This window comes from Podarcis bocagei (assembly GCF_964188305.1).
Source record: "Podarcis bocagei genome assembly, chromosome: 5".
NCBI classification, from domain to species: domain Eukaryota; kingdom Metazoa; phylum Chordata; class Lepidosauria; order Squamata; family Lacertidae; genus Podarcis; species Podarcis bocagei.
The window spans coordinates 1728064-1741908 of record NC_138129.1 but is presented as its reverse complement, the minus strand read 5'-3'; the positions used below and the strand labels follow the sequence as shown (position 1 = coordinate 1741908).

Genomic DNA, 13845 nt, shown 5'->3' with positions numbered 1-13845 from the left:
AAAGTACGAAATCACACAAAACAAAAAACAATACGATACAAAAATAGACATAAAACATACAACATAATTAAACCAAACTTCCATAACCCTCCTTCATGACCCCCTCGCATCTCCCTTTCCTGTGTTCCCATTTACCAAATCATGTTCAGCAATGCTTCACCTTCTCTCAAAATTTGTTTTAAATTAAACATTTCAGCTATTATGTCTCCAATTTTACCCTTTGTTATCAAATATTTAGATATTTAAACTTGACATAATATTATTCAAATTTCATCTTTGTTCTTATAGTTCAGTTATTTTCGTATTTCTTTCAACTGGGTTACTAATGCCATGTTGTCTTTATATCCTGCATCATTCTAACATTCATACATTTTACAATACTTTTGCAAATAGTCCTTAAATTTTTTCCAGTCCTCTTCCACTGTCTCTTCTCCCAGGTCTCGGATTCTGCCAGTCATTTCTGCCAATTCCATGTAGTCAATCAGTTGCATCTGCCATTCTTCCAGAGTGGGCAAATCTTCTGACTTCCAGTACTTTGCGATGAGTATTGTCATGCAAAAGTGGTTCTTTGTAGGGGTGCAAAGATCCAGAGTGTGGGGGTCAGGTGGGATTGCTATGAGGAATTATGAAATATGGAGCAAGCCATGGTGTCCGCGATGAAAGCATTGCTTGACTGGGTTTAATTCATTGACAATAATTTCTGATCGAATCCCACAAGCCCCTGCATCTCTGTTTTCTGTACACCCGACAGTCACGTATCAGCATTCTAAATACACAGGCCAGTTGCTCATCAGGCATCCTGGGTCATAAAGCTAGAAGGTAACTTTGACGTAGCTTGTTAATCATTCACAAGGAGGTGGTAAATACTACCTATCCTTCCTCTCCTGTTTATTGCTGTTTATGGCCTCTGGAGTTTCCTAAAAGCATTCCTCCTTGCTTCCTCTTTTATTTACTCTGAATTACGTATGCATGCTCAAGTAGGAATTTAGCTCTTTGTAGTTTTAATCTTTAACTTTGTCCCACGTGGGTTTTTTTGAAATGCTCAGAGGAAATCTGATTGGTTCCTACGAACACTGTGTAAAAAGTTCTTTTGTGAATAAAACGACCTGGGCCGAGGGGTGGACAGGAATTATTATTTATTGGCACCTCCTCCCAGAGTCTTGCTGGTCAAGCCTCGTGTGTATTCTACGAATCAGAGTCCAATCCTTCCTTGTTTTGGGAACGCTACAGTTCCCCTGTTCACCCCCTCTCCACCTCTCTATCTGGGCAAGCAAGGGGCAACCCTCAGACAAATCCCAGCCAGAGGAAGGCAGTCGAGGAAGGGGTGGAGCCCTGGCAGAGTGCGTGTGGCCTCTGGAGTGGATTCCTCCTGAGGGCTAGTTTATCTGCAAGGTTGCCATACCTGAGATGCGCTCACTCAATCGCTTCCATCTGCAGAACCGGCACAGTTACACCTGCCACATAATACCTTTTAGCATAGCGGCACCTACCTGCATTCAAGGTCTTCCTTTCAGTGCCTGCTAAGAGCATTTTTGTTTAGGCAAGCCCACCCAGATGTGAGTTTTAATCTTGATGTGAGTTTTAATCTCTTTTTAGTTTATTATTATTTTTGTTACCTTCCCCTCCAAAAACCGCTTTGAAGTTTGTTAACAATCAAGCAGTGTATACATTTTACAAAATAATAAGAAATTTTGGGGAGCTTGGGAGGGTTGCATTTGCTTCCCCACCCAGACTAACCAACTGTGCCCCCCATCTTTCTATCCCAGGCTGGGCACCAAAACCAGCCCCTCAGCTCGCACCCATCAGCACAGGAGGCAGGCAAGAAGGCAGGGCTGAGCGTGTTTACTCCAAAGTAAGCCCCACTGAGTACAATGGGAGCCACCCCCTAGTAAAGGTATTTGGGATCACATCCTTTCTTCGCGCAGCTGATGGCCAAGAAGGGTCCGGGGTTTGGGAGAAGAAAAGGATACCATGGGAGGGAAGAGACAGTGAGCCAGCCAGTCAATTGCATAAATTTATTGTTTTGTATTACCCAGCATGTTCCAGGAGCCCGTCAGCCCCCCAGGGGTGGGAAAATGGGGGTCAGGAAGGAGGGAGGAAGGAGCCCAGCAGGATGGCTCCGTGGGTGCTGCTCCATCTTCTTCACCATGGGGCAAACCCTCTCCTGCTCCCTCCATTGCTCTAGGGCGCACCTGAAACAGGAAGACAAGCAGATCAGGAGAGGCAGCTCCTTGAGACTACAATTCTCTTTTCTTTGGTATGTAGGTTTGTATCTAAGGGAAGCGGGTGGCGCTGTGGGTTAAACCACAGAGCCTAGGGCTTGCCGATTGGAAGGTTGGCAGTTCAAATCCCCACAACCGTTGCTCGGTCCCAGCTCCTGCGCACCTAGCAGTTCCAAAGCACGTCAAAGTGCAAGTAGATCAATAGGCACCACTCCGGCGGGAAGGGAAACGGCGTTTCCGTGCACTGCTCTAGTTTGCCAGAAGCGGCTTAGCCATGCTGGCCACATGACCCAGAAGCTGTACGCCGGCTCCCTCAGCCAGTAAAGCGAGATGAGCGCCGCAACCCCAGAGTCGGCCACGACTGGACCTAACAGTCAGAGGTACCTTTACCTTTATGCTTGTATCTATGTAGGCTTCAAAATGTTAGAAGCGAGGGGCCCTAGAAGGGCTGGACACACGTCAAGTTGCAGGCTGGACATCTAGAAAGTTGTATCCAGTGAGTGTTCTGCCAATTACCCTCTGCAAATGTCTGCAGCGCTCTGGTTGGATTTTATATTAATTCTTTGTCTGTAAACCCTATAAAAGGTGCACACACACACACACACACACACACGTTCAGCCTTTGTGGAAGTGACCATGCTGAACCTATTTACTGCAGTAAATAAATTTTGGACTCTTTCTTCAACCCGACTCATGAGTAGTTAATAGTACTAGTGAGACAGCAGATTTGCCCTGCAACCGGATGGCCATCCATCAAGGATTCTTGCATTGCTGGCGGACCAAATAATTCTCAAGGGTCCCTTCCCGCTCTACTAGTCTAGGATTCTATAATTGGGGATGCGTCTGACCCTCTCTACTGAACCCCCTCTCAAGGGGACTTTCTCCCCCAGGTCCCCGCAAAGCCCAGAGCTGGAGCTGCGCTTACCTTGACCCCCACAGGCTTCCTGACACATCTCCAGGGTGTCGAACCGGTTCAGGTTGCCCTGGCAGCCCCCATAAATGAATTCCTCACACCTCTTCTTCCCCCAGTTGTAGTACAGTTTCCGTATTAAAGCCTTGCAGGGACCTGTGGCAGGAGGAAGTCTGCAAAGATCTGGAGGAGGAAGAAGAGGAGGAAGGGAAGTGCTGGGGGGGGGATATTTGTGGCACACAAACAGCAACACTGCATGACACACAGAGTCTCGTTCTGCACAGCTGCCCACCCACAGCACAAGCCCGGGGTGCCACTTCCCCCTAAGGTCCCAGGGTAGCTTACAGCAATTAAAAACAGAAAATTTAAAACAGCTTAAAATGTGTTTCAAAGCTCCGAGGCAGACAGACACATGCAAGCTCATTCCTGAAAGCAGAGAGCAATTAATCAAATGCTGACAATTTTGACTCCCATTTGCAGGCCTTCCGGGACATTTTCATCGTTTGCCTTTACACAATATGGCTTTTCCAGTTGCAGGCCACAGTCTTGCCTGGAGGGAGTCTGGAGACGTGAACGTTCCTAGGATATAATGACAGGTCGCAAGGTGGCAATAACCCTCCCTGATTTTCCAAAAGAAAAAGAAAAAAAAGATGTGCGTAGTAAACAGGCCAAAAAGGAAAGAAGCACAGAACCTGGAAGGGAGGGCATTCTTACTTGGCTCAGGTGCCTGGCAGGTGTTGCCACAGGGCGAACCACAGCACTTCTTGCCTGGTGGGCAGTTGGCATCCGAACTGCACTGGTTGCAGGAGCCCCCACCAGAGGGGTCAGTAGACTGGACAGGGAGTTCCAGGCAATAGCCAGGTCGGTCTGGAAGGAAAGAAAGACAAGTGGGGACCAGTTTAGCCACTGGGGGAGAAGGAAGACATTGAAAGGAAGGCATAGCCAACCAGCTGCCCCCAAGGGAAGCTGACAAGCAGAATTCCAGCAAAACAGCCCTCTCCCCTCCTGTGGTTTCCAGCAACTGGCGTTCAGAAATGTTGCTGCCTCCGGCCCTGGAGACAGAACACAGCCATCTGAAGAAGCGTGCATGCACACGAAAGCTCATACCAATAGACTGGAAGACATTTAAAGACTATTTACAGAAATATTGCAAAATTAATGAATGTTAGAATGATGTCAGAATGAAGTTAAGTGGTTTAAGCAGCAATGTTATAAAGGTGTATGTAAAAATGGATTGTTAACAGGTGAGAATCCAAAGTTATAATATATTATGTTAAAGGACTAAGATAAAAACAAAGAGGGAAAGAAATTGCTGAATTAACTAACTGAATTGGAATACAAAAAAGGGAGGCGTGAGGAGGTCAGGGAAACAAGGAAATGAATGTAAGGTATGGAAAGACTGATGTATGTTTTTAAGTGTTTTTTATCTCTTTTTTGTATTTGTATTTTTTCTTTTATTTTTTCTTTTGTCTTTCTTTTTCTTCTTTTTTAATTCATGTAATTCTTTTCTTTGAAACCTTAATAAATATCATTAAAAAAAAAAGAATGCTCATACCAATAACTGTATTTTTCGCTCCATAAGACACACTTTCCCCCCTAAAAAGTAAGGGGAAGTGTCTGTGCGTCTTATGGAGCGAATGTGTGGTCCCTGGAGCCGAATTGTCCAGGGGCAAAAAGCAGATCGTGCCTTTTTCTTTCTTTTTTTTAGAAAGAGGGAAGTGGGTGTTGAAACGAAGCCGCTGAGCAGCTGATCGGCAAGCGATTGGAGGGAGATAAGGGACGCTAACGATAAAGGAGGCTGCCTAGGAGGGGGGAGGTAAAAGCCCATGGATCCTCAGGATTTTTGCATTGGGTCACCCCAAATTCACCATCAGATCACATAGCATGTCCATAGCTACAGCCTGCACACAAAAAACCACACACCCACTGTTGCCTGGGGCCGCAATGGCGCAAAAACGTGGTTACAAAGCACAGATCCACATGGATCCTCAGGATTTTTGCATTGGGTCACCCCAAATTCACCGTCAAATCACATATCATGTCTGTGGCCACAGCATGAACCACAAAAATGATACATCCACTGTTTTGTTCAGAATATTATTTTTGTGTGTTTTCCTCCTCTAAAAACTAGGTGCATCTTATGGAGCGAAAAATACGGTCGTTGGTCTCTAAGATGCTACTGGAAGGAATTTTTTAATTTTGTTTCAGCAGCCATCTAGGTTAGTGGCCATGCCTGCCTCCTGTGGCAGGGAGTTCCATAGTTTAACTGTGGAAGACAGGCTTTCTTTTATCTGTCCTCAATCTTCCAACTGTCCACAAGTTGTAGGTTTTTAAGCAGAGGCTGGATGGCCATCTGTCCCGGAAGCTTTAATTGAAATTCCTGAATTTCAGAAGGTTTGACTAGATTACTTCCAGGGTCCCTTCCAACTCTTCTATGATGCTTGGGAGAAAAACTTTTCTCTAACCTCGTTCTCCATGCCGTGCATAATTTTATAAATTTGCACCATGCTGCCTCTTGGCCTTTTCTCTAATCGAAAAAGTCCTAAATGCTGTATTCTTTCCCCATAAAGAATCTCTCCATCCCCTCGATCATTTTGGTTGCCCTTCTCTGAACCTTTGATGCAAAGGTTCCTGGGGGATTTGGGGGGGGGGGTTCATAGCTTATCTTCGGCTGGCAAAACATCAGGGGTTTCCTGATGATCCATGCAGTTGGTTGGGAGCTCCAAGAAAGGATCAGAGAGGGTCTCGCAAGAGCAACCTTGCAGTTTGAGATCCAGGTGGGTCCACTTAGCCCATCCTCCTGCTTCCAATGGCGATCAGCTGCCAGGAAGCTCCCAAGAAGGGCATGAAGTCAGGAGATGCTCCCTGCCAGCCACCTGCCCCACAGAAACTAGCCGTCAAAAGGCGAAAGAAACATCACCACCCAACCCCAGTCCCACTCACCATCCCCACCACCTTCCTAATGTGACACTAATGTCTAACAAATGAGACTGGTCTGTAGAAAGTGTAACTTGAAAAAAGAGGCATTGCACATACTTTTGTAAACCAAGAAATCTTTAATAAAAACAAAATAAAATAAAAAAAAAACAGAACAGCGGAATTGTTTTTGACCAGATAGTATAATTTCTGTTAAAACCATATATTTATTTTTTTCAAACCTCCTGCTATTTCTTAATCATAGTGCTTTGCTGTCTTCAACACAAGGCAAAGTTAGATGAGACAGTTTGCATATGTATAGTGTGAGATATATATGTATGTGTGTTCTCTGCAAACTGTTCAAATAAATTACCGTTTCATTAAAAAAAGAGAAAAAGAAAAAAGGAACTAGCCTTCAAATGTAGCCTCCTCTCTTTTTGAAAATCAGACAAATCTTTAAATGATATAGTGATTTCTAGTGGCTAGATGTTTCCATATTTTTAGAAGAAGAAGAAGAAGAAGAAGAAGAAGAAGAAGAAGAAGAAGAAGAAGAAGAAGAAGAAGAAGAAGAAGAAGTAGTAGTGGTGACTGTGTTTTGAGTGGTGGATGGATAGTTTAGTTCCATGTATGTGTGAAGGAAAGCAAGAGTTGTGAGTCTGACTTAAAAAGCCACCCCAGTAGGCCTAAATAAACCAGCCAGTGAAGCCCTAGGTGGAGGACATTGGGGAAGCCTAGCATTTCGAATTCATGCCCCACTGAGAGGACAAGGAATGGTCAGGTAGCAAGCCAAACAGAGATGGGAGGGCGCTGGGTTTGGTGGTCTTGGACCAGGAGGCCAGAGGGACCTCTCTTCACAACCGCCCACCTGGCAGCTCACAGGACTTACCTTGTGATACGATACGTGGCAGGTCAGCTGCAAGAACCAGCAGCCCCAGAAGAAGGGCGACACCACCTCCCGAGGCCATCGTGGTGCAAAGTGAGAGTGCCCAGCGCTGAGTCAAGTCATCCTGGAGATGTCTCCGTCCCAAGCAAGGGAGGGGCAGTGGGAAAGACTAACTGTCTGCCAGCCCCTTTCTCTTACGCAAGAGCAACCGTGCCAGCCAGGGAGGAGCTGTGAGCAGAAAGTGCAAGTCAGCTTGCTTCCCCTCTACGGTAAGCCAGGCCGGGATGCCTGGACACACAGGTAAGTAGTCAGGCAGGAGGAACCTGAGCCTCTGAGGCACCATCAGGAACTCCTGGAGTGTTGGACATGCTGGGATCCCTCTTCACGGAATCCCAGGAATTGCAGCAAAAGAAGGCCTGACAGGTGGTCATGCAACCTCTGTTGAAAAACCTCCACTCTCCTTTGTTGTCTTTTGAATCTGCTGTTCAGGTTCCTCCTGTGCAGCAGAAAACAAGTTTGCTCCGTCAGATATTTGAAGATGGCTATCATCATGTCACCTCTTAGTGTTCTCTTCTCCAGGCTAAACATACCAACTCCATCCATTGTTCCTCACAAGGCTAAGTTTCAAGGTGCTCTTGGTCACCCTCCTCTGCACACCTTCTAACTTCTCCATATCATAATAATAATAATAATAATAATAATAATAATAATAATAATAATAATAATTTTTATTTATACCCCACCCTCCCTGGCCAGAGCCGGCCTTAGGGCAGCTAACACCAGTAAAATTACAGTAAAAACATAATAGGGGAAAGAAGAAGAAAAAGCAATTTAAAATACAGGTTTAAATGGAATTTAAAATGCAGCCTCATTTTAAAAGTAGCCCATAGATCAAAACCATAAGGGGAAGGAAACATAAGGGTCAGACTGAGTCCAGACCAAAGGCCAGGCCCTGCGGAAAGATGTCAAGTCCCGCAGGGCCCTAATGATTCTTTATTGTTGATTAAATTTGCATACTGCCCTTCATCTAAAGATATCAGGGTGGTTCGCAGCAAAAAACCCAAACCCTGTAGTGCCCAGAAGTGGAGACAGCACTTCCCCCAGTGAGAGGCATTTCAGGCTCCCCAACGGCCACCATCAAGAAGGAAACCAGAGTCTTCCCTCCCCAGTCTTACCTGCTGTGAAAGGGGGGGCCTTTTCCAACTCTGGAGGGTAGGACTTGAACCCATGGCTTCAAGTTACAAGAAAGGAGATTCTGATTAAACATCGGGAAGAACTTTCTGGCATTAGGAGATGTTCAACCATGGAACGGTCAGTAGTGGACTCTCCTTCCTTGGAGGTTTTTAAGCAGAGGTTGGACGGCCATCTGTCATGGATGCTTGAGCTGAGATTCCTGCCTTGCAGGGTCTTAGACTAGATGATCCTCAGGGTCCCTTCCAACTCTACAGTTCTATGATTCAATATTCTATTATTCCTATGAGCCACAGTTACAGATTATAGGTCCAGATTCCAGAAAGGGGTGGGGCAGGAACATGCACAGGGCATGGATGGCAAAACGGGTTGTGGGGACCTGACTGCAAAGGGAAATGGACAGAGAGAGCAGCTCAGGATTTGAAAAGCAGGGGCTAGTGGGAAGCAAAAAGAGATGGGAGTGCAGCCTTGGAGGGGGTTTCTGCTGGGGATCTGCTCCAAAAACAAGACCTTTGGCTCCAGCAGAGCTTGCAGTGATCTGGTGACCTGGACAAGCATATCTGATCTCCCCCTTCCTTGTTCTGTCATAGCAAATTGTCCCCTCTTGTGAGTGCAAGCAGGAAAGAACCTGAAGTATGTAGGTGACACAGGCATGCAGACCCAGAGGGGAAGTTTAGCAACATCTTTTCATGCTTTCCAGATGCTTCATCCATGAGGGCTGCTGCTCATCATGGCCTCCTAACTGGGCCACAATCGCCGCCACTAGCACAGGAATAGCAGAACAAAAAGGACAAGAAAGTAGCCACTGTAACAACAATTTTTTAAAAATGGGATCCAGAGGGCATTCTGGGAATTATAGGCTGGCAAGCTGAACAACTCTTCTTGAAAGTGGAAAGTGGTCTTAAAGACAAGATAACCAAGCGTACAGAAGGACAAGCCTTGCTGAAGCAAAGCCAGCATGGCTTCTGCAAAGACAAATCATGTCTTACGAACATATTGGAGTTCTCTGGGAGTATCATTAAGCAGATAGATAGTGGTGATCTGGATGACAGTGAACACCTAGAGGTTCATTTTCTTTTTTCCCCCTTTCTTTTTTTTCTTTTTTTGAAAAACTACCTCACCCAAGACTTCTGAGTAAGCTTAGCAGTTGAGGAATAAGAGGAGAGGTCATTTACCGTATTTTTTGCTCTATAAGACGCACCTTTTCCCTCCTAAAAAGAAATGGGAAATGTGTGTGCGTCTTATGGAGCGAATGCAGGCTGCGCAGCTCTCCCAGAAGTCAGAACACAAGAGGGATTGCTGCTTTCACCGTGCAGCGATCCCTCTTGCTCTTCTGGCTTCTGAGATTCAGAATATTATTTTTTCTTGTTTTCCTCCTCCAAAAACTAGGTGCGTCTTGTGGTCTGGTGTGTCTTATAGAGCGAAAAATACGGTGCTTTCTTGGTCTGGGTCCTCACCTCTGGAGCATCTGGAAACAAGCTTGCTCCATCTTCTGTGTAACAGCCCTTCAGATATTGGAAGGTTTTTGTGATTCCATTAAATCCAGGGATCCACCGTGCAATTGACGCAGCTCTCCTCTTTGGTTTTTCAAAGTATAGGGAATCTTTGGATTGAGGGAAGCGAAGCAGCTGAAGAAGAACATCGCACAGATAAAGGAGGCGCTAGAAGGGATCACAACCCACAACAAGCCAAGGGGCAGGTGTGCCCTAAATTCATTTCTGGTGCAGCAGGAGAAAGAGGAGGATCTAAAGAAGATCCTCCCTCTCCAGCCCTGTTTCTGAGCTCTGCACCCGTGGTTCACACACTAAGTGTGTCATTTGCTCTGCAGACAAACATCCTGTCCCAGGGATGTCTCAGGTGTAATTGAGATGCCTCATTCTGCAGAAAGCATCCAAGCGCATGTCATCATCAGGGCCTGGTCCAAGGGAAGAGTCTGGCGGGAGCAGCACCTGAGCGTCTGCAGGTGCCCCAGTCACCCTGCAGCAATGAGGAACAAGGAGGAGGAGACGCAGACTTGGCAACTCGGCCTCACATGAAGCAGACAGAGGAACTGCTGCCTTCCTAGTGGAACAATCATCATCCCCTCAGGCAGGGGACTGGGTTGGGCTGCACCTCATGCTCTTCTGGAAAAGCATTTCAAAAACAATATCAATCCAAGGGCTGAGCATAAGGAGATGATCTTCCTTAACATCAGAAGAGCCTGCTAGATCAGGCCAGGGGCTCACCTAATCCGGCACCCCCTTCTCACAGCAGGAAACCTGTGGGAAACCAGCAAGCAGGATTCTTGCTTCCCCCAGTTTCCCGCAATGGGTATGTGGAAGCAGGGCCAAATTTAGGTCTGATGAGGCCCTCAGCTCCTGAAGGTAATGGGGCCCTTTATATGTCCAGTTATCCTTTGTCAACAACAAATTGTTGCTGTTTTTTGGTGTTGAATATATGCTAAATGGTAATTTATGGATCTCATAGGTATCTCAGGCCATTTGCACATGTTGCCATGTAACCAGTCCATTCAGAATGTAAAGGTAAAGGTAAAGAGACCCCTGACCATTAGGTCCACTCATGGACGACTCTGGGGTGGAGGTGCTCATCTCGCTTTACAGGCCGAGGGAGCCGGCATACAGCTTCCGGGTCGTTGCTGCATTGCTGCTTTTACCCAACAGTGGCCAGCAGGACTAAGCCGCTTCTGGCGAACCAGAGCAGCGCACGGAAACGCCGTTTACCTTCCCGCCGGAGTGGTACCTATTTATCTACTTGCACTTTGAGGTGCTTTCGAACTGCTAGGTTGGCAGGAGCAGGGACCGAGCAACGAGAGCTCTCCCCGTCACGGGGATTCGAACCGCCGACCTTCTGATCGGCAAGTCCTAGGCTCTGTGTTTTAACCCACAGTGCCACCCGCATCCCAATACCCTATATATAGAAAGGAGCAAACCAGTGATATTTTAGGGAGCAGGCGAGCAGGCAGGGCCCATGACTTACATCATAGGAGCCTACACAACACAAAACACAGTTACTGTGTGTAGGTTTCATTTTATTTGTTTTTTATCTTATATTTTAGAAATGTACATCCAGGCGTTTTTCCTTTAATTTTTTTAGGGGCCCCCAAGAGAGTGGGGCCCTAAGCTAGAGCTTCTTGAGCTTATAAGTAAATCTGGCACTGTGTGGAAGTCTTGCTACCTCCAAATGTGGAGACAGAGCAGAGCCATCCTGGCTGGGAGCCATCAATTGACCTCTCCTCCTCCATGAATTTGTCCCATCCTCTTTTAAAGCCATCTAGGCTGGTGGCCCTCACTCCCTCTTGTGGGAGGGAGTTCCATAGGTTAACTGTGTGAGCTGCTTGGAGAAGGACTTTCTTTTATCTGTTGTGAATCTTCCAATATTGTTGTGAGAGAAGAAGGGAAACTTTTCTTTATCCACTTTCTCCATTCCAGGCATAGTCTTATCTTCTATCGTGTTGCCTTTTCTCCCTCACCTTTTCTCTAGACTAAAAAGTCTCCAAACGCTGCAACCACTCTTCATAGGGTAGGGTTGTTATATTTCAAAAAGTGAAAATCTAGAGCTTCTTCTTGTTGTTGTTGTTTTGCCAAAGTTGGAAAACTTTTTTTTTTTTACAAAATCTCAGAAAAAAGGGAGGGGCTAAGGAAATTCTTATGAAATTTGCCAAAATCTACACTTCCAACGTGGGCTGCCATACGTCCAAATTTCCCCAGACATTTAAGCAATTTTCGCTCGGACGTATGGCAACCCTATCATTGGGGAGTCACTCCCCACCCCCCACCCCCACTGATCATTTTGGTGCCCTTTTTCTGAACCTTTTCCAGTCCTACAGTATCCTGTTTGAGGTGAGGCAACCAGAACTGTACACAGCACTCCAAATGCGGTCGCACCATAGATTTGTATAATTGGCATTATGATATTGGCAGCTTTGTGTGGTGTAGTGGTTAGGAGCTGTAGTCTCGTAATCTGGGGAACTGGGTTCGCGTCTCCGCTCCTCCACATGCAGCTGCTGGGTGACCTTGGGCCAGTCACACTTCTCTGAAGTCTCTCAGCCCCACTCACCTCACAGAGTGTTTGTTGTGGGGGAGGAAGGGAAAGGAGATTGTGAGCCGCTTTGAGACTCCTTTGGGTAGTGATAAAGTGGGATATCAAATCCAAACCCTTCTTCTTGTTGTTTTCAGTGGGCCCCTGGCATGGAATTGACTTTTTCTTTTTTGTATTATTTTTATTGGTTTTCCAAATTATTACAGAGCAGACCAAATTACTCTAATTTAATACAATTTCTTAGTAAAAACCAGGTTTCCCGCTCCTGTTGCAAACATATGCCCATCACTTCATCTCTTCTTAAATAGTCACTTTATCCTTCTCTTGATATTAATCCATTCTCGCAGCTGACCATTATTCTTTCTTTACAAACAGCACCTCTGTTATTTCTCATAAATATGAAATCCATTTCACCTGTGCAGTCCTTCAGAGACGTTGTCTGTTGTGTTGGGAGAGGTAATTACTATCTTCCTTTGTTCTGTTCACTGCCGTGTTTACAAGGTCAAGTCACATTCCATTCCTGGCATACAGGCTGCGGCTATAAATAACTCTCAGATAACATGTCCAAAATCCTCCATTAAAATTCCACTCTGGGGTTCTTCCTCAGCACACAGCTAAAAACAAAGCCTTTCCACAAATGCAATCTCTTGCTAGATTTAATTCGCAGCCTTTCATCTTCTGACTCTCCATTGCTCCCTCTCACTCCTGGTCCAGTCCAAAGAATAAATAAAGTCCATTCAACTTTGGTCGAGTGGGGAGGGCATAATGAAAGATTGTTAAATTCACTATTGAATCAAAAGCATCCCTCCTCTTTTGGCAGCTAACAGATTGAGGTTGAATCCTGACAAGACAGAAGTACTGTTTTTGGGGGACAGGAGGCGGGCAGGTGTGGAGGACTCCCTGGTCTTGAATGGGGTAACTGTGCCCCTGAAGGACCAGGTGCGCAGCCTGGGAGTCATTTTGGACTCACAGCTGTCCATGGAGGCGCAGTTCAATTCTGTGTCCAGGGCAGCTGTCTACCAGCTCCACCTGGTACGCAGAATGAGACCCTCCCTGCCTGAAGACTGTCTCGCCAGAGTTGTGCATGTTCTGGTTATCTCCTGCTTGGACTACAATGCGCTCTACGTGGGGCTACCTTTGAAGGTGACCCGGAAACTGCAATTAATCCAGAATGCAGCAGCTAGACTGGTGACTGGGAGTGGCCGCCGGGACCATATAACACCGGTCTTGAAAGACCTACATTGGCTCCCAGTACGTTTCCGAGCACAATTCAAGATGTTGGTGCTGACCTTTAAAGCCCTAAATGGCCTTGGTCCTGTATACCTGAAGGAGCGTCTCCACCCCCATCGTTCCTTCCCGGCTGTTGTAAGGCTTTTCAAGCTTCAGAAAAATCATTCAAATTTCTTCAAAGCACCAAACCTAGTTCTTTCGGCAGCTGACTGTCTGCTGCCCGTTATCATACGTCACTTCATCATCATCGTTTTATTTGTATGCTGTCTTTCCATAGTTGAAACAATGCTCAAGGCGGCTTACAACAAGATTTACATAATTACAAACATAGCAGAAGTCAAAAACAATAAATAAAACACATCAAAACGTACACAACCAAATGGAAAAAAATTCCACGTCAATCATAAGATCTAAGACTAAGGATGCAACAATAATATCAATAACAGCAACAGGAC

The 13845-nt window shown here is 45.9% G+C and overlaps 1 protein-coding gene across 1 annotated transcript; it reads right to left on the bottom strand.

Annotated features, from left to right (window-relative positions):
* Positions 1-2001: 2001 nt before the first annotated feature.
* Positions 2002-7097, bottom strand: LOC308588322 (kunitz-type serine protease inhibitor B6-like). Its single transcript, XM_081196799.1, has 4 exons — positions 6935-7097; positions 3847-3999; positions 3148-3315; positions 2002-2192 (listed from the first exon to the last, which is right to left on the bottom strand). Exons 1-4 carry the CDS (start codon positions 7011-7013, stop codon positions 2182-2184), a joined length of 411 nt encoding a protein of 136 aa, XP_081052925.1. The 5' UTR covers positions 7014-7097; the 3' UTR covers positions 2002-2181.
* Between the last annotated feature and the right edge of the window lie 6748 nt (positions 7098-13845).